Source organism: Gordionus sp. m RMFG-2023, chromosome 3 (assembly GCF_954871325.1).
Source record: "Gordionus sp. m RMFG-2023 chromosome 3, tfGorSpeb1-WG-v2, whole genome shotgun sequence".
Taxonomy (NCBI): Eukaryota; Metazoa; Nematomorpha; class Gordioida; order Chordodea; family Parachordodidae; genus Gordionus; species Gordionus sp. m RMFG-2023.
The window spans coordinates 17,428,648-17,447,745 of NC_088777.1; the positions used below are offsets into that span (position 1 = coordinate 17,428,648).

At 28.3% G+C, this 19,098-nt stretch overlaps 1 protein-coding gene across 2 annotated transcripts; it reads right to left on the bottom strand.

Annotated features, from left to right (window-relative positions):
• Positions 1-5,625: 5,625 nt before the first annotated feature.
• LOC135926306 (iodotyrosine deiodinase-like) lies at positions 5,626-13,305 on the bottom strand. 2 transcript variants are annotated; one of them, XM_065462131.1, is made up of 3 exons: positions 13,156-13,207; positions 6,644-6,687; positions 5,626-6,398 (listed from the first exon to the last, which is right to left on the bottom strand). In XM_065462131.1, the coding sequence occupies exon 3, from the start codon at positions 6,358-6,360 to the stop codon at positions 5,761-5,763; it is 600 nt and encodes a 199-aa protein (XP_065318203.1). In that variant the 5' UTR covers positions 6,361-6,398; positions 6,644-6,687; positions 13,156-13,207; the 3' UTR covers positions 5,626-5,760. The 2 variants fall into 2 exon arrangements, with proteins under 2 accessions (XP_065318203.1, XP_065318202.1); XM_065462130.1 differs by having other exon boundaries at positions 5,626-6,687; positions 13,156-13,305.
• Positions 13,306-19,098: the final 5,793 nt, after the last annotated feature.

Here is a 19,098-nt window from a genome sequence, read left to right on the forward strand (position 1 = left end):
CCGGAAATAGCCATAGAAAAAAAAGGTATTTTTTTCTGTAGATAGATATCACATTGCTTTATATTTGTACAAAATCCTAGACTTAAGAGTTATCTCTCTTTATATGGCTAAAATTGAACAAATTTAACATTAATATCATCATATTTTATTTTAATGTTAATTTAAAAATTATGTCTAAATGATAAGCCCTTACTTTTTTTTATCTTTATAAAAAAAATTTGAGAGGTGGCTGGGATACTGAGCTGTTTAAAGCTTTAGTTAAATTTTATCTCGAAATTAAAATTACTTGACAAAATAATTTTAAATATTTTATTTAGCATAAAATAATCTACCAAAATTGAAATTCAACAATAAATTTTCCTCCATATATTCAAAATTAAAAGAAAGGCTTAATATATTATTTGACGAGAATTCTATTGATTATTAAACATTCAAACAATGGATAGCAGTTGATCAAACTACCCTCGAAACACTGACAAAATCCGCTGACGAATTATTATTTTATTGAATAAAACAATTTAATTCCTCATTTGTTTATAGCTTCACGAGAATCATTAATTCGAAACTTAATTCAATTTAAATGTTGGCGAATTCTAAGTTATTGCAGACTTTTCAGAAAACTATGCATTTGTAGTGCAGAACCATGCACAAGAATTTAATCAGACCAATAATCAAGCCACTATCAAATCTTATAATTTATTACCGTGAGAACAACATAATAAAACATGTATATTTAGTGGTTATATCAGATTGTTTAAAGCACACGCATGTGCATTTTATTTATTTTAAAAATTGATTGTATTCTTGAAGGAAAGATTTAATAGAGTGGCTAAAATTTATTATTTTTCTGATGGAGCAGTAACCAATATAAAATAAAAGATTTCATTAATTTCTACAATCATGAAAATGATTTTGGGATAAAGGCTGAGTGACATTTTTTGAAACCGCACGAGATAAAAGTCCATACGTCATTTTGGGGGCCGTACTAAACGGTTAGCAGCTCGAGCAAGCTTGTAACGTCCATATGAACATCACATATTGACAACAATAGATATATTTAACTATGCAAGAAATAATATCTATGGGGTAAATTTAGACCTGTGCGCTGACGAAACTATCGGCGGCCGGCGAAATTTTCAAAAATCCTGTCGACGGCCGGCGGCGCGCCGATTTTTAGCCGCAGTCAACAAAATCGGTGCAGTTATAAATTTTTATAACATAAATTTTTTTAATTGCTTATTATTTTTTAAAAAACGAATATACACTACTCAACACATATCTCGGCATATTTTTAATATTTATTTAATAGAAAACTCATTATAAACCAAAAATCGATTTCGTAATTTTATAATTATCATGTATAAAAATTATTTTATTTAAATTTTTGGGATAATAATGATCCCCTTGAATTTAACGTCAATCCAGCGGTAGAGAAAACTCTTTCACTAGGTGTGCTAGTCACCTGAATGCAAAGAATTTTTTTGCGAGCCTGGAAAGATTGGGAAGTTTATTCTTCTTTTCTCTCAAAATTTAGAACGTCCATATCTTGTGAATATCGTTTTCCAAGAAAACTGTGGCATTCTTGTTCTAAGTCACCTAACTTGGAATAATAATTTATATTTGTTGAATGTTTATTTGCCAATTTTGTCAAATAACTTAAATTTAATAATTCTTCTTGATCCTCATTAGCTATATTTACTACCTGATTATCATCATTCTCTATAAGTTTAAGATGTTTTATTATAAATTCTGAAGCTGAACAATTTTGCTCTATTAAATACTTTGACACAATTGTCAATTTTTGAAATCTTGGATCTAAAAGAAAAGCCAATACCTAGATAATTTTAAATAAAAAATAAAAGAATATACTTATATATTATTACTTGCAGATTACACACCGAAAATCGTAACACAAGTTTTTTAGCATATTTTCCGTGAAATAATTTCAGAACTATCACTACCATTTACTATTAAATTTGTTTCAATTTCACTTCTAAAAAGTAACGCCAAGTTTAAAGTAGGCCCTTTTTGTACTGAAAAAAATTCGACAGTTTCTTTAAATTTTGAAAGAAATGCTAATAGATCTTCTACCAGCTCAGATTCATAATTTGATAAAGTGCTTCACAATTCTTACAAAACATTATTAATTAAATTCTTAATTAATCCAGATATGCTTTCTAGCATAATTAATATACTATGCCAACGTGTTGGGACATTTAATTTTAAGGTTTTCATATGCATGGAATTATTGTTATTATTATCTTTGGAATTGCCAATTTGAAAACAGGTATCCGGGTATGGATCAATGCTGTCAAGATCTAACATGTCTGATGTTAAATCTATTGTACTTAAACATTTTTTTTATGGATTTTTTATTATCCAGAGTTAGGATACTACAATTATTTATAGAATTATTAAATGTAAATACATCCATTTTAAAAATATGTAAAATTATGCTAACTTTTGGAATTTTAGATTTTTGATTGATTGAATTCTATAATGACGTCAATATAATTATGATTTTAAAATAGTAGAAAATAAAAATTCATCAAAATCCTGATCGACATTAAAAATATTACAACAGTGATGTTAACCAATTATTAGAATAAAAAGGTATGAAATATGAAAGATTTCTGCGCTGGCCGTGCCCCGCCGATATGAAAATCGGCTGCGCGCCGGCGTGATTTTCTTAAACGGCGGCATTTTCGGCGTAACCAAATGGCCGGCCGGCTCACAGGTCTAGGTGAATTATATATTTGTGAGCAATAATGAATATATGAACATAGAAAGTCATCTTGAAAGCAGATTTTTGAGCGAAAAGATAATTTCTGGAACACAAAATTCTAAGCTTTTATTCCCCTAGACGAAAACAAAAGTCATAATTTATTAAAATTCCTTGGATGATTATAATATATGATATATTTTAATTATAAATTTTTGGTTGTATTATATATAATGCAATTTGAGGCAAATAAAGTTATAAATATGTTTAGAATTATTTTGTCAAGTAACTTCGAGACAAAATTTAACTAAAGTGTTAAACAAAGCTCATTATTCCAGCCACTTTTCAAAAATTTTGATAAAGATAAAAAAAAGTAAGGGCCTATCATTTAGACATAATTTTTAAATTAACATTAAAATAAAATATGATGATATTAATGTTAAATTTGTTCAACTTTAGCCATATAAAGAGTGATAACTCCTAAACCCATGTTCATCCCAGTCTAGGATTTTGTACAAATATAAAGCAATGTGATATCTATCTACAGAGTTTTACACATCCGGTTTTCGATATTAATCAAATGTCTATCATATTTATTTTTATATCATTTTAAAGAACTTTTATTAAGCTACAAAATAAAATTTAAATTATATTTCTAACTTAATTATTTCTCGAGATATTTGAAAATAAATGAGGTGCATTTTTTCAAAAATGAATCATTTTTCAGCGCTTGAAACTGCCATATCTTAGCGGGTAAACATTGTTGGAAGGTAAAATTTCATTTTTTTCTTAGTTATAGTATATAATACCAGTATACAAAATTTAAGAAAAATTGAAAGGGGTCGGGTTGAAACCTTGGTTGATTTGATATGGAATTCACCATATATCAAATAATCTTGAACTCCCTTTGCTTTAATGGGAACTGAATGCAACTGAGATAGATGATGCTTGAGAGCTAGTGATCGTAAGTTGTTTAATCTACTACAACATTCACTAACATAAGTAAGATGGACAGCTGTAAGATAATTCACAATTTCCACTTACCTCTGCTTTATATATTTTAAATTACATCAATAAATTAAAAATTACTTAGAAAATAAAATACACATAATGTCTAAGAGGATCGTTGGCAAGGCCTCAGCCATTTTTTATACTGTCTGACTAGTTCTATTTTCCTCTGCCCAGATTAACCCTTTCATCGAAATGCATATTTTTTCAAATAAAAATTAAACTTATGAGATGGGAATCCAGGAATGATAGTGAGAATAATCACACATGCACTACAACAGGGGCACAGTGAAATGAATGCATACCATGCAGTTTTCCTTACGTGCACCTTTAATATCTATCAACATCACGATTATCCTAAGGAATTTTTACACCAGAATCGCTAAAGATATCCACATTGCCAACCTTTGTACCTATATTTAAGACACAATCGATGACTATGAGACTGCGACTACTTGGAGGCCTGGAATATAAATTACAGGCTTTCCCCACTACTCCTCGGGGATATAGACATGGATACATGTAATAAATATAAGCTCACTATTTTCTATAACTTCCCCATTAAAGCATAAGGATGTTATTGGAGTAAACTTTAACCCTAAAATAAATAGCATAATAACGAACTAATCCAATGCCAGAAAAAGATTTTATACATGTCCATATCCGCATAATACAAACTTAGTGAACATTTGCAAAACGCTTCAAAAGTTCCCAGGAAGTGGGTATTATTATAAAAAGAAGGAGAGGAGGAGCAAAGTAATTTCACTATGTCATAATCTACGAGATGTTAGAAATAAATAAAAGCTATTGGATAAAAAGCTAAATAATAAATTAGACGGAATGTTATAAAGCTGACAAAATATATTATATAATATATGAGTATGGCGCTGAGGTTAAAAAATAAAAGTATTTTTAAGATAAAAGTTTTCGGCTAGAGTAAAGGATTGAAAAGATTTTTTTTTAAAAAAGAGAAGAATAAAGAAGTTTAAGAGAGTCTTATATCATGCAATAAGCTTATTCTAGCCTTCCAGAATCAGAAAAAAATAATTAAAGATGAAGCGACAATAGCACCAAGTAAATTTTATTTAAAAATGTAATATCACCAAACGCCTTCAAGGAGAAGGCCTTGATCGATCTATCCAATTAAATATACGAGGAAAAAAGTTACGCAAAAGTCTCACCCTTGCGAAAATCTTGGATATGACATATTATTACAAACGAATATTATATTCTTTATTTTAACTATAAATCAGAGACCGGCAGAAATACCAAAGGCACGGCCCGGCATAGGTGTATAAAATTTTTTATAAGATGGTTAATGATATAGGAAATATGGTAAGTGAATTCATGTGATATATCATTAATCATACAATTTTTAATTATATTTTATCTCATCTATTATATTTAATAATAATCGCTATTTTAAATATTCAGTCCGCCTAGATTTATAAAAAGAAATAATTTTTCGGCCCAGATATTAAAAAAATTTATTTGCTCAGCCCAGGTTTATCAAAAAAAATTACGGCCAGACCCGTGTACCCCGGTCTGCAGGTCTCTATGCTATAAATCTTTCCTTAGTCTTGGTCAGTTTGACGCTTTATTAAAAAACATTTCTCGCCTTTTTTTGAATTTTATTGGAAAATACACATTATAGTGAAATTCCTTGAATATCTCAGACCTTAAAACGAATCAAAACATATTTATATATTTTTTAATCAATTTATTTTGTGACTTTTTTATATTAGCTAAAGAATTTATATTAAAAAATTAAAACTTTAATATATTTTAAAAAAAATATTAAATTTCAAAAATTTAAATAGTTATAAACTTATGTGTACCAAATAAATAATGAATTAAATTTTGTATTTGATAGATTCATGATTTTATTTTGCATCTTATAGCACAATTTAATAAAAGTATAATATTTGTATAAAAAAGAATTATTCCGTTCGAATAATTATTCTATTCGTTTTTGAAAATTAGCATTTATAAATTTAATTTTATACATTTTTAAGTTAAATTTGTATGAGTTAATCGATATGAACCATGATATCGGATAATTTTTTTCTTTTGATATTTGGAACAGTCGCATCTTTTGCTGGGTAACCCACAGGTAATATTAAAATCGCCTTTTCGTTATCCGGTCGATTTAACAATCGTTTAAGTTTGTTATTAGAATTTAGGGGTGTACTCGTTAAGGTTACCATTCCTGCATTATGAATAGCCGATATGAGTATACCGCAGGCTATACAGACGCTCATTTCTTGATAATAAAAAGGAGTTTTTTCAACCATACCCTCGTTATTATTTTGGTATCCGTAAACTTGCTTGAATACAATAATTAAATATGGAGCCGTTTCCAAGTACTCCTTGATCCAATTAGTTCTGGCAAATTTGAGATCTTCTACCCATTTTTCTCCCATTCTTTTTTTGTAATTTATCTCTTCTTCCATTTCAACTATATTCCTTACTTCTTTTTTTATACGAGGATTGGAAATTAAGACAAATGTCCACGGTTGGCAATGAGCACCACTAGGGGATGTTCCAGCTGTTTTAATGATATTTTCCATCACTTCAAGAGGAGGAACAGGTTTGGAGCTGAAAAAACGAATGCTTCTCCTAGAATTCATAAGATTGAAGTAGTCCTTAGATCTCGTAATGGCCGTTTCTAATAATAAAGATTTTGAATAATTATGGTTCTTACTAATATTTATTAAGAACGGTATGTGATGAATATAATTTATGTGTGGCATCGTTTCCTGAGAATTAAATGAGTGACTATGATCACCATCATTAGAGTTTAATAAAGGAGTAGATTTGTTAAAGTATGTTTTTAAATTTCCCAATAAACTTTTATGTTTATAAACAAACTTGCATGTTAAATAGATAGTAAAAATGATTAGAAAAAATAACCAATTGTTTGCCAAAAAAGGTAATCCCATGTCTACATGTTGCATCTAATCCCGATAAAATAAAATGAATTATATATTTGAAATAATATAGTAGAAGAAATTATTATCTTCATCTAAGAAAATGATTGGTCTAGTTATAAGGTCATATTTAAATCTGAGGATTGCACAACTATTAATTGCTGCTAGATAAAATTTAAAAGCTTTGTATCTACGTCTATCCAATTTGGGCCATTATTTATGAATAAAGATAATAAAACTAACTGGAAGTCTTCTTTTAAAAGTTTTTATAGATAATTTTTTAATGAAATTTTGGATATTGACCTTATTATATTATTAATTTTTTTTTAAAATGTAACTAAGTTCCCAAACACAAAAATATTTGCACAGCCGTTATTATTTTAAAAAAATAAATTTTAATGCTACTAATTAAGGGTTCCACGTCTTTATAGAGAAACCATTATAGAGAATGTATTTTATAGAGAAACATTTATAGAGAAAACAATTATAGAGAATGCATTTACAGAGAATTGTTTTATAGAGAATGTAGTTTATAGAGAATGTTTTATAGAGAATGTTTTATATAGAGAATAATTTTTATAGAGAATTAATTTATAGAGAATGATTTTATAGAGAATGCCGTTTATAGAGAATGGTTTTATAGAGAATGTCGATTATAGAGAATGATTTTAAAGAGAATTATTTTATAGAGAAGGTCCTTAATAGAGAATGATTTTATAGAGAATGTTGTTTATAAATGATTTTAAAGAGAATTACTTTTATAGAGAATTATTTTGTAGAGAATTACATTGTAGAGAATTATTTTGTAGAGAATTATATTGTAGAGAATTATTTTGTAGAGAATTATATTGTAGAGAATTATATTGTAGAGAATTATTTTGTAGGGAATTATTTTCTAGATCTTGATTTTCTAGAGAAATATTATATGGGACAATTATAGAATTCAAAGAATTTATACGGGATTTGATTAATAATACAATTCAGTTTATTTGTTGTATTTTTTCGATGACTTTATTTGTTTCAACAATGGTTTTTTTGTAAAATCTTTTTAGTTCATATCAAGGTTTAGCTTGATTATAAACTCAGCTAAACCAAACCTGAAACGATTTGTTAAATATGTATTAACCGTTATTAAAGAGAATCTAAACTGAACCAACCATTCTTAAAATTTATATATATTGCATCTATATGTCAGCTACCTAAATTAGCCTATAGAAGGGTTCTTAACTTTACCCTTATGGATATAATATGACTGACGAAAATCTTGATTCTAATTTTAATTAAGAAAAGGTTTTAACCAGTTGTTTGAGTAAAAAATATGTCACATTCCCGTTCGTTCTGCGTTTTAAGAACACGTTTCTAAATATAATTTTTTTTCTATTTAATTATACAAATTTTATTCATAAATCTTTTTAATATAGATAACTAAGAATTCATTAATCTCTAATAATACACATTTAGATGTATGCGATGGCTTTAATATATTGAGTGTCGAAAAGTGCCGATCTCTATTTGGGGTTCCACATATTTATAGAGAAACCAATATTTTTGATTTAATAGAAGCACCATAATTTTGTCCTACCTAAAAAACCAAAACCGTCAATTGAAGGTTTCTATATAAGATATTATCGCGAATGTATTATAGCGAATGTATTAGCGCGAATGCATTATGGCAAATGTATTATCGCGAATTCATTGTCGCGAATGCATTATCTTAAATCAATTACATCAGTTGCGATATCGGAAATGGAGTTTGATGAAAACTACAATTTTATATTTATCGGCCTTTGAACAGACTTAGTTGAACCTGGAAATTAAGTTAAAGTCGGGCTTGGGTCTATTTTTTTTAAAAACAGGGTTAAGGCTTTTGATTTTTTTTACTCAAAAAATATAAAAAAAGATTCTAAGCAATAAAATAGATTTCTCTAAAGATTAGGGTAAAGGAATTAAATTTTTATATTAATTGATTGTTTAAATATGCGTTTAGTTATATTTTTCAATTAAATTTGGGACAGGACAGGCTCAGGCCTAAAATTTAAAATTATGGCTAGGCTCCTAAAAATAAAGATTTTGGATGGAGCTTTGGCCTCTTTGATAATAAATTTGTATAAAGTTCTCTTATTGTTTAATCAAAAAGACAAAGTCAAAGCTTATCACAACAAGACATGAAACAATATTCAACATCATATGTAGATTGTCGAATTGAATTGCTATCTATCTCAGTACTTAATTCGTGTAATCTTTGATGATGAAATTGCCACTATTGTGACTCAGGAATTGGGGAAAAAATAGATTATTGATTTCCTTAATTGATTCTTGCTAAGTTCTTCTTCCTGACGAGTCTTTTTTCTAATTATGTGATCAAAGACAAAATTAATTAAAAATGGATATAGAAATATAATAAATATAAGTAGAACTACAATTGAATGAATTGAACATGCCTCATATATTATTAAAAATAACTTAGCTATTTTTAACACAAATTATAGTATATTTCCATTTCAGTTCAGTTGCTATATTTTATTAATCTGATGAATGTCATAAATTTTATTAGAGTGGTGATAATAGTGATTCAACGTTACTATCATCGCTGAAGATGAGAAAATTTAATGGAATAAAATATTTACTTTTGAGTTGGAATTCAAGGAGTAGATACAACCCTAAAAAATCGAAAGGTGGAAAATATCTCTTTTTTACATTTTCTATGCCTTCATATTTTTTTAAATGTGTATTCTTCAAGACTAAAAGAGGTTTAGAAAGATTTAAAATAAAAGTTTTAAAGGCAAGCATTGACGGATATTATAATTAATTAAACAAGCTGAAGCGAACTTATCATTTATGATTCCACTTTTTACAGTAGAAAGCAAGGCCCTATAAAAAATAGATAAGAAAAGTAAGATATCTGTCGCAGGAAGCGTAGATAATGAAAATCCAAATGTTATGCTGGAAAATAAAAATATTGTTTTAATCATGAAAATTTTTTTATTAAGAAACACCCCCCCCCTTCCCCCCTCCAACAGAAAAGTTTGAATAAATAATTAGCCCCAACGATAAGAAGAAATTTAAATATTAATGATAATTATACTTGCTTATAACTAGATTTATAGACCGACTACCAATTATAAAAAGACGCTTAACCATTCAAACAATGTTAAACAAGACCTTTTACCATAGGGAGGGGTTATAACTCAAGATTGGCATTGAAATTAAAATGGGTAGTTTGTATTTGGAATTCCGTTGTTCTAATTTTGATGTGGTATAGGAAATGAGGGGAGTGGGGGAAGAAGGGGGTAGTATTATAATATATGATGCAAAATCTTTTGATAATTAGGTATTTGAAATATCTTCTAAGTGTAAAAGAGTTAGTAAAATATTGTGCAATCTGCTGCAAATATCAAGCTTCGATATTTTCTAAAATAAGACATTACAATGCGATGGAAATCAGTGTATATCATGATACAAAGCTTCTTATAATCATATGATGAAATACAAGTTTGTCTGTGAACCAACCATATTTAAACAAATTGGTATCAATAAATATAATCCCTATATGTAAATAAGAAATTTCTTATAAATATTAAAAGTCTGATTTTCGGAATGTTTAACAACCTATAAAAAACATAAACTTTTTGATTCATCTTTCTCTACACTGCTAAGGAGTTTAGGCTTGTAATAAGAAATTTTCATTTATAAAATCAATTTAGAGAAAAAAGTGTGTTATTTTAAATTTTGTCAATGTATAAATTTTAGGTAAGGGTTTGAACTATCATTTTGTATTTTGTAAATTCAGATACAATTATTTTCGGACCTATGACGATTTTGACAGAAATTGATCCAACCACCCCCTGATCTTCCCTTCCTATCCTGTGAATATTAGACAGTACTCTAGTGATCTTTCAACTAAACTTAATTTTGGTAAGGCGATAGTTTGATGGGTATTGTTTTATTTTTTGTTATTATTTGCATTTAAAATCATTAATTGAGTGCGTTTTATTAAATTTAAAAATCTGATTTTGCCAGAAATGCACCTTAATAAGTGTAGAATACCCACCTTTAATGTTGCGCAATCGGTTAATTTTAGGCAATTCCAAAACGTTTAGCCAAGTTTTTAGGTTAAAAAATCGGCTAAGCATAATTAGGCAGCATAAAAATAGGCGAAAACTAATTATTCGAAAATTAGGCATCGGCTAAGGAGCTCGGTTAATCGCCCGTCATATATCGTTACATAATAAATATATTAAATAATTTTAATAAAGGCTAGGCTTAGTGTTGCGTAACGCTGACGGGCGATTAGCCTAGCTCCCAGTCCCTACATTTTGTCTAATTAGTTTTAGGCGATTTTTCGGTTAAGCCAAATTATGTTTAGCTGATTTTTAGGCTACTAACACTACTTATAAATTTCAGATTAATGTAAATTAAAATTTCTTCAGAGGTTCAATATAAGATCTTCTGAAATTTATAGGGTGGGTATTCTACACATATTATAATGCATTTTCGGTAAAATCAGATTTAAAATTTAATAAAACGCGCTCAATTTATGATAAAAAATGAAAAAATAGAACTAAATAAAATTATTAAATACAAAAAAATTTTGGCGCAATCGTATGAAATTCCCAGGGTAGATTCTCTTCGGAATTGGTAAAATCAGATTTATTAGGGAAATTATAAAAGCGCACTATAAATCAGAGACCTACAGGCCCGACTTTAAACCCGGGCCGTATTTAAATTTTTTTAAATATACCCGGGCCGAGCCTAAAATTTTATTTTTTTAAATACACGGGCCGGGTCAAAAAAAGCTTCTTTTTTTAAAAAATCGGGCCGGGCCATAATATTTTAAAACCAAATATTTTAAATCACCATTATTATCTAGGCAAATTAAAAATAGATAATATATTTTTAAAAAATCGGGGCCGGGCCAAGCAGATTAAAATAATGCACAAAGCAACTAAATATTTACAAAATTTTCTAAAACAATTGGCGTAAGGCTGGCTTTGTTGCTAATAGTTTTTTTTTAAATGGCTACTCTACTAATTAAAACAAAGCACTAATGGAAACTGATAAAGAAGGAAACATTTTCATAATTTTAGCATTACTACTTCTAATTGTTCAGCGTATTTTAAAAAAAATAACAACAGGAAACTCAAAAATATTATTATAATTATTCATAAGCAATACAAATCAGGAACGTGAATAATTTTTTTTAAGAGTATTTTTTCCCTTTTTTTATTCAGGGTTCCGAGAATTTATATGACGGCATCTGGCTTGTTTTTTTGAGAAAATTTATTTCTAAAATAATACTTAATTCATTTTCTATAAAATCCTTCTCTATAAAATAATTCTCTCTAAAACAATTCTCTGTAAAATATTCTCTATAAAATAATTCTCTGTAAAACAATTCTCTGTAAAATATTCTCTATAAAATCATTCTCTATAAACGACATTCTATATAAAATCATTCTCTATAAACGACATTCTCTAAGTTTCTCTATAAAATAAATTCTCTATAAAATCATTCTCTATAAACTATATTCTTTATAAACGACATTCTCTACAATTGTTTTCTCTATAAAAGTTTCTCTATATTTGCATTCTCTATAAAAGATTCTCTGTAAAGACGGTATACCCCAATTAAGGGGGTTCGTAATCGTAATATTTAATTTACAAAAAATATTGGGTTATAAATAATAATCATCATATAAGCATGCGAGAACCGATGCTTTTAAATGTAAGTCTAAATTTAAAGATACACTGAATCCCATTTTTTTATTTTCATTTACTAAATTGATAATAAATGCTTGCAATTTAAAAAAAACTATTTTTATGTTTTTAATTTATTATAAATATTAATTGATCAGTATTTGATTATTTTTATATTTTTTTAAAATAATATGATGTTGTATTTGTAGCACTGGAATTTTATATATCAAGCAAGGAAAAAGATTCAGAATATCATTATTTGCATAAGAATTACTAATATTTTATGTAATTATTAAATTTCATATTTAAATAGAGTTTTTATACAATATAATTTTTAATATTATAATCCATCAGTAAATATTAAAAGGTAACCCATGACCGGAAAAAAAATCTGTATAAAATATCTACATTTTGAAATTTATTTTAAATAATAAAAATAAATACATATGAATGTTCCCCTATCCCTTCCCGTAAATTCTATTTTTACATTTTTCACCTTTATTTATTTTACCTTTTTAAAAAATTAATTATTTGATATTACATTTTGACAACATATCATATCAGTAAATATTCAAATAAAGTAACCCATGACCGGAAAAAAAAATTTATGCAAGTATTTTTATATAATAAATAAAATCTATAATGAAATACTCTCTAAAATTTTGTTATATGTTAATATTTAAAAACATAGCCTAAGATATAAACAAAACAATTTATTAACACCCCCCCCCCCCTTCCCCCATAGAGAAAATCCTGCACGCCACTTATGATTATATTAAAATATATATTCATATATACCTTGACTTAGAATTAACCGGAATTTTGGATTTAAATGAAGAGAAGAAATTATTTATTTTAAATTAAAATAAAAGACATTGAAAGTGAAATTAAAAGTTTCATCATTTGAAAAAAAATATATAATTTATTTCATTATTTTTATAAAGATAGTGTACTTATTAAGTTTCTTATTAATTTATTTTTTAAAGGTTTTTTTAGATAATAAACAAAACGAAAACGTACTTTTTGAATAACTCAAAAGATAAATTTTTCAATTGTAATAAATTTGATTTTTTTTGACAATGAAATTAAATATCTGAGTTAATTTAATATAATAATTTTGGTTAAAAAAAAATAAATATAAGGCTAATGTACAAAAGATATTTTATAAGATCACAATGGCTGCATATAGTGGACACGAAATAACAGTTGCTCAAGTTAATAAAATATTTTGATGAAAACAATATTTCATTATTTACTAATAATTCTTAGATAGGAAACAAAGATAAAATTAAATATTAATCAATAGAAGTATTGATCTCATTAAAAGATTGATAAACCGATCTCTTGTCCTAGATGACTCTTATAAATTTATTCGATACATATTTTTGCATGGAGTCCTTACAAAATAGGACACAATATTTTCACATGGCTTAATTTTTGACCGATTATATTATATTCGTAAATGTGTATGAAATTCTCTTATATATTTTTTAAAATATATAATTTTTTTGACGATTTAAAGCTCATTTATTTATTTTTATAATATCTAAGATATTTGTCCTTAAGGTAGCACGTATCCTAAAAATGCTAAATTTTTGATTATTATATGTCAATCAAATAATATACATTTTATCACATTTATTTTGGCAATTATTTGACCAGCCGTGGCCCCTATACTTTGTGAGCGATGAAAGCAGAATATCCCCATAAAAAGGACCCTCCCCCCTCCCCCCGAAAAAAATGAATTATTTTTGACACCCATATGGCAGTATATAAGGTAGTACAAATAGTTAATAAATTATTTTCCGTCGAATTATATCCAAAAATATTTGTAATCGCATTAAAAACAAGCTCATCGAGCGATTGATTCCCCATCAGCTTGGCTTCAACATACTTTCCGGTTGTGAAGTGGCCTCCCATGCCACGCGTATCCAACTTCGCTTCACAAAAAACTCATTTTTTCCAGAATATTCTCACTACCTTTTTGCCTCTTATAACAAATCATCTTACCTTAAATTCAACAACACAATAATTGAATCAAGGCAAGGCATTCAACAGGGTGATCCCCTTGAACCCGCCCAGGTATCCAGTCGATCATTGAAATGATAAATCGCGAGACAAATTTGACCCTCAATGTTTTTGGTATTTGGATGATGGAACCCTTGCTGGTCCACATGATGAACTTCTAAAAATAGCCCCCATAATAAATAATCTAACCAATATTACAGGGTTGTCTCTTAATAACAACAAATGCGAATTTTATTCACCAGATGAATTCTTTACCGCTCTTCATAACTTCACACCCATTAATCTATCCGTGTTCACACATCTTGGATCCCCAATAGGAAGCAATAAAGCAATCGAATATTTCAAAACAAAATTACTCCGTAATTTCCACCTTTTGCATAAAATCCTCAAAGTCCTGTCCTTCCTTCCTATCAATCTTTCTTCCTTCTCAAAAACTTTTTCTTTATTCCCAAAATCTAACATGCCTTCCGCTCTTCTACTCAATATAAAATTCAGCCCTAATTCTTGGATGCAGGCCTCCTTGCCTTCGAAATTTGGGGGTCTTGGTCTAAGATCACCTGCGCCACTCAGCCTTGCTGCCTTTATAGCCTCATAGTCAAGCTGCCGCTAAATTATTCTATCACTTAACAATAACTCCACCGACCCCCACCTCCCCCCACGCCCTAACAATCTGGAAAGAGAATTCCCTTTCTGCTCCAATCCCCACATCACAAAAGCAACATAACTCCTTAATACGTCACTCCGTTGAATATCTAATATCTAGTGCGGCGTCTAAGGGATCCCCATCAATTCTTTCACATTTATTATCACCCATTTTAGTTGATGAATTAACTGTTGATCATCTCTCTTTCCCACAACAACTGCAAGTTCCACAAACTTTACCTTCCTTATCGGGTTACGAATGGTTAGAAGCTTTGCCCAGCTCAAACTTAGGACTCCTCCTAACAAACGAAGAATTAAGCATTGCAATAGGTCCCTTCTCGGTTGTAAAATACTGGCCAACTCTGCATGCAATTTATGTTCCCACCTCGTTGATTGTTTCGGACATCACCCTCTTCATTGTCGATTCTCTAAAAGTAGACAGTCTCGGCACAGTGCAGTTAACGGCACCATTCTCCGCGCTCTACGCTCAGCTCAAATACCCGCAACCCTCGAACTCTGTGGCCTCTCTGAAAATGGTATCCGGCCAGAAGGGCTGACCTTAATACCTTGGAGTAATGGAACTCCTTTAGCATGGGATTACACTTGCATCGACCGATTGGCTCCCTCGTTTAATAACAACTCATTCGTGGGAGCGGAAAACTCTAAAATTAACAAATATATTTCCCTAACCAATTGCAATCTCATACCAATTGTATCCGACATAACCAGTTTTTTGGGAATCATGCCCTAACCTTCTTCAAATCCCTTTATAAAAAAATTCGCGCCATCACTGGTGACCCACAGGAAGGCTTCTATCTTCGTCATCGTGTATCTATTAATTTTGCAGATCTAATTGTATCGCCATCCACGGCTTTCTTTTTTGACCTCCTCCCTCCCAACATAATTTATTATACTAATTATATACAATTTACATTTTGTAATATTTTAAAAATACTATTTACTCATTTAAATATATTATTAAACAACTTATATTTAAGATATTTTAAAATAATTTTTTCTACAAAATTTTTGGTACATAAAACTTAGCATATAAAATTTTTCTTGGTGATAATACTATAATTAATGGAAGATCCCATAAATAAATAAAAATTATGCAAAAAAAAATTGATAAATTAAGGAAAGCAGAAGTAAATGATAAGGTAAAATAACGAATAATTTTTCTAATTTGAATCATAAGTTTCAGAATCATCATCATAAGAGGAAGAAGCTAAATAATATATTAATATAAATATTTTAATAAAAGAAATTTACAATTCCCAGAATCCGACAAATCTTTAGATTCTCTAACCTCTAGGTCATATGTAATAATTACATCCCTCGTTTTAACCATAATTTAAATAATTTGAAACTTAGACATTTTTTCAAAAACTTGACTTGAATTTAAATGGTAAAATTCACAGAATCTTCAATGTTACATTAACGAATGTCTTTTCCGACATTCCCTTTGATGTAAAAATTGATGTTTGATTTAAAAATTCGTAATTGAATATTTCATTAAACTGCAAAATGCCAAAACGTGCTACATAAACTGGTTTTAATAAAATATTATATTTAATAATGAAAGTATATACACTTTTCCTTTTTGGATTGTAATGTTTGAAGTCTAGATCTTTCAAAATCAAAAGGCAATTTCTCCCCTTCATAAAATCTTGTGCCTTTGAAAAAACATTCACCGATTCAGTGTTTTATCTATTAGATTAAAAAATAATACAATACAATCATTTAAATTATACTTCTCAAATTAGACAGGCAATCCTTTGCCAATTGAATTTGATTTATTGCAACCCTATATCCTTCGAAATGGTTTGGAATTTTGTTCAAGCCAATCTTGTTAACACACAAACTGATAAAATAAATTTTTTCTATTCTAAAAACAATAGCACTAGCCATGGTAGAAGTGGCAGAATCTTCAGAATCCTTTGAAACTGCCCTCAAAGTATTATAAAGTAGAAATTTATTTTACAATAACCTTATATGATGGATAGCTTCTATAAATATAAAATAAACATCTTAAATCTAAACAAATAAGATAATATTACCGAGTGGTATTCCTGATGCATAAAAATCGTTGCTATTTTGTCAGTACATCACTATGACATGATTTGAGCACTATATATCTTTTTAGCACCATTGAAATACACGCGGATCCCGTCTAAGATCCTTATAACATTTCTTAGTTCTTTTATCAATTGGCATAATTGAACAATGATTAGGTTTAATCGATAATAGCATCAAATAAAAGCTGCCTTTGAGATTTTAGCTCTAATCAAAACCTGTACTCCTATGATCCTTTCACTCATGCTTAAAGCACCATCATAGCTTTGCCTAAAAAAATCGAGGGGTAGATTCATGGAATTATGTTTGCATGTTATATTTTTTTAATATCTAGACCAGTCGTGCTATCATTTTCAATATATAATATAACAAAGCTATTGCTTATGATTTCGAAGCATCATATGTACCATATCAACTATAATTGAAAACACTTGTTAAATTTAGTCTCTTTTTTAATTTTATTTATAACCATATTTCATGGTTTCAATGATAATAATATTATTATACGAGAATAGATCAGAATATAATTTAGATTATAATCCCTTTTGTTTTATCTCCCATTTTTTGAATATACAATTTGAGGACAGGTTCTTAATCTGCAATTAGTTTAATAATATCTTTAAAAGCTACTATTTAAAAGCTTTTCTTTATATTGTTAAAATTGTCGCATCATATCTTTTTCTATTATGGTCTGCCCATTTATCATCTCTTATATTATGCCATATAGTGTTGTTAAACGTCTCCTTTTTTAAAAACGGCTAACTCATTATTCCATCCTGAAAGTTATTATGCAAGCCTGAAGATTTTGCTCTTAGAAGCAACAAAGGTCTAGACATATATAAACGAAATCTCGAGGCTTGCATAATTTTTCTGGCTAAAATATTGAGTTAGCCGTTTTAAAAAATCGGCTCAAAACGAGCCGTTTAATAACACTAATGCCGTATGCAATTATTAATTAAGCATTTGTATTTTTTTTAGTTAATATTTTTGGGCATATTTATACATTGGAAATATAATTTTATAAGACAATTAATCCTTTGGTTATGGATGAGTGTGGTAAAACAAAAAATAAAATAAAATTTTTTTAAAAAAATTTCTAAAGTACCCCCTTCCCCCTAACCACCCTTTCCTCCCGTTGTAGGTGTCGTATTTGTAAATACGTACATTTTATATTTTTTTTTGTTTACGCGAAATGCCAATCAACCGATTAAAATAAGGTTGATTGGATAGAAAAATTAGATGTAATATATTATATGTGGATTTATTTTTATTATTATTTTTTTTTTATGAAATTAATTTCTTTTTATATTAAAATGACGAATTTATTTTATTTTGATTTAATTTAATTATTAATAAAGAGATCATTGGTGAGTTATATTTTTGTCTCCTTTGTGATTTTTGTAGTTTCGAGAGTTTGTTTGAGTTGTTTCTGTTTTTCTCTTAGTTTGTGTTTAGGATTTTTTTTTAGTGTGTAAGTTTAGATTTCGAATAAAGTCTTAATTTTTTTAGTGGTGCCTTGTGACGCTGATAGTTTCCTAGGACTTATTCGGTTTAGAAGGTAAAACAAAAAATTTTTAATTATAAAATTTTTTTAAAAATTTTTTTAAAAATTTTTGACTGCGCATTTGTACTAACCATTATACGATTCTGATAGAGAAGTTTTTATTTAAGGTGATGTATTAATATTTTCTACAAATATTTAAATTTTTGTAATTGATTATTAGTATTAATTAAAAAAATTTATGAGCAAATGGTTTATTTTTTTAGGCCTAGTGGGGAGCATAGTTTTGGGGATAAGGTTCTCATTTATAAGGATTTGGGTTATAAAGTTATGTATAAGAACTTTAATGAATTGGATTTAGGTAAACAGTTGATTACTGTGGGAATATTATTAATGATGTATTTATTGATTATTATATTGAAATTGTTGGTAAAAAGGGGTACTGCGGTACTGGCAGGCATGTATTGCAATTGGAAGAAGGACACTGCAGTGTC

Bases quoted from the DNA above. Each gene is read 5' to 3' on its own strand.
- LOC135926306 (XM_065462130.1), bottom strand. From the start codon at position 6,687: ATGCAACATGTAGACATGGGATTACCTTTTTTGGCAAACAATTGGTTA.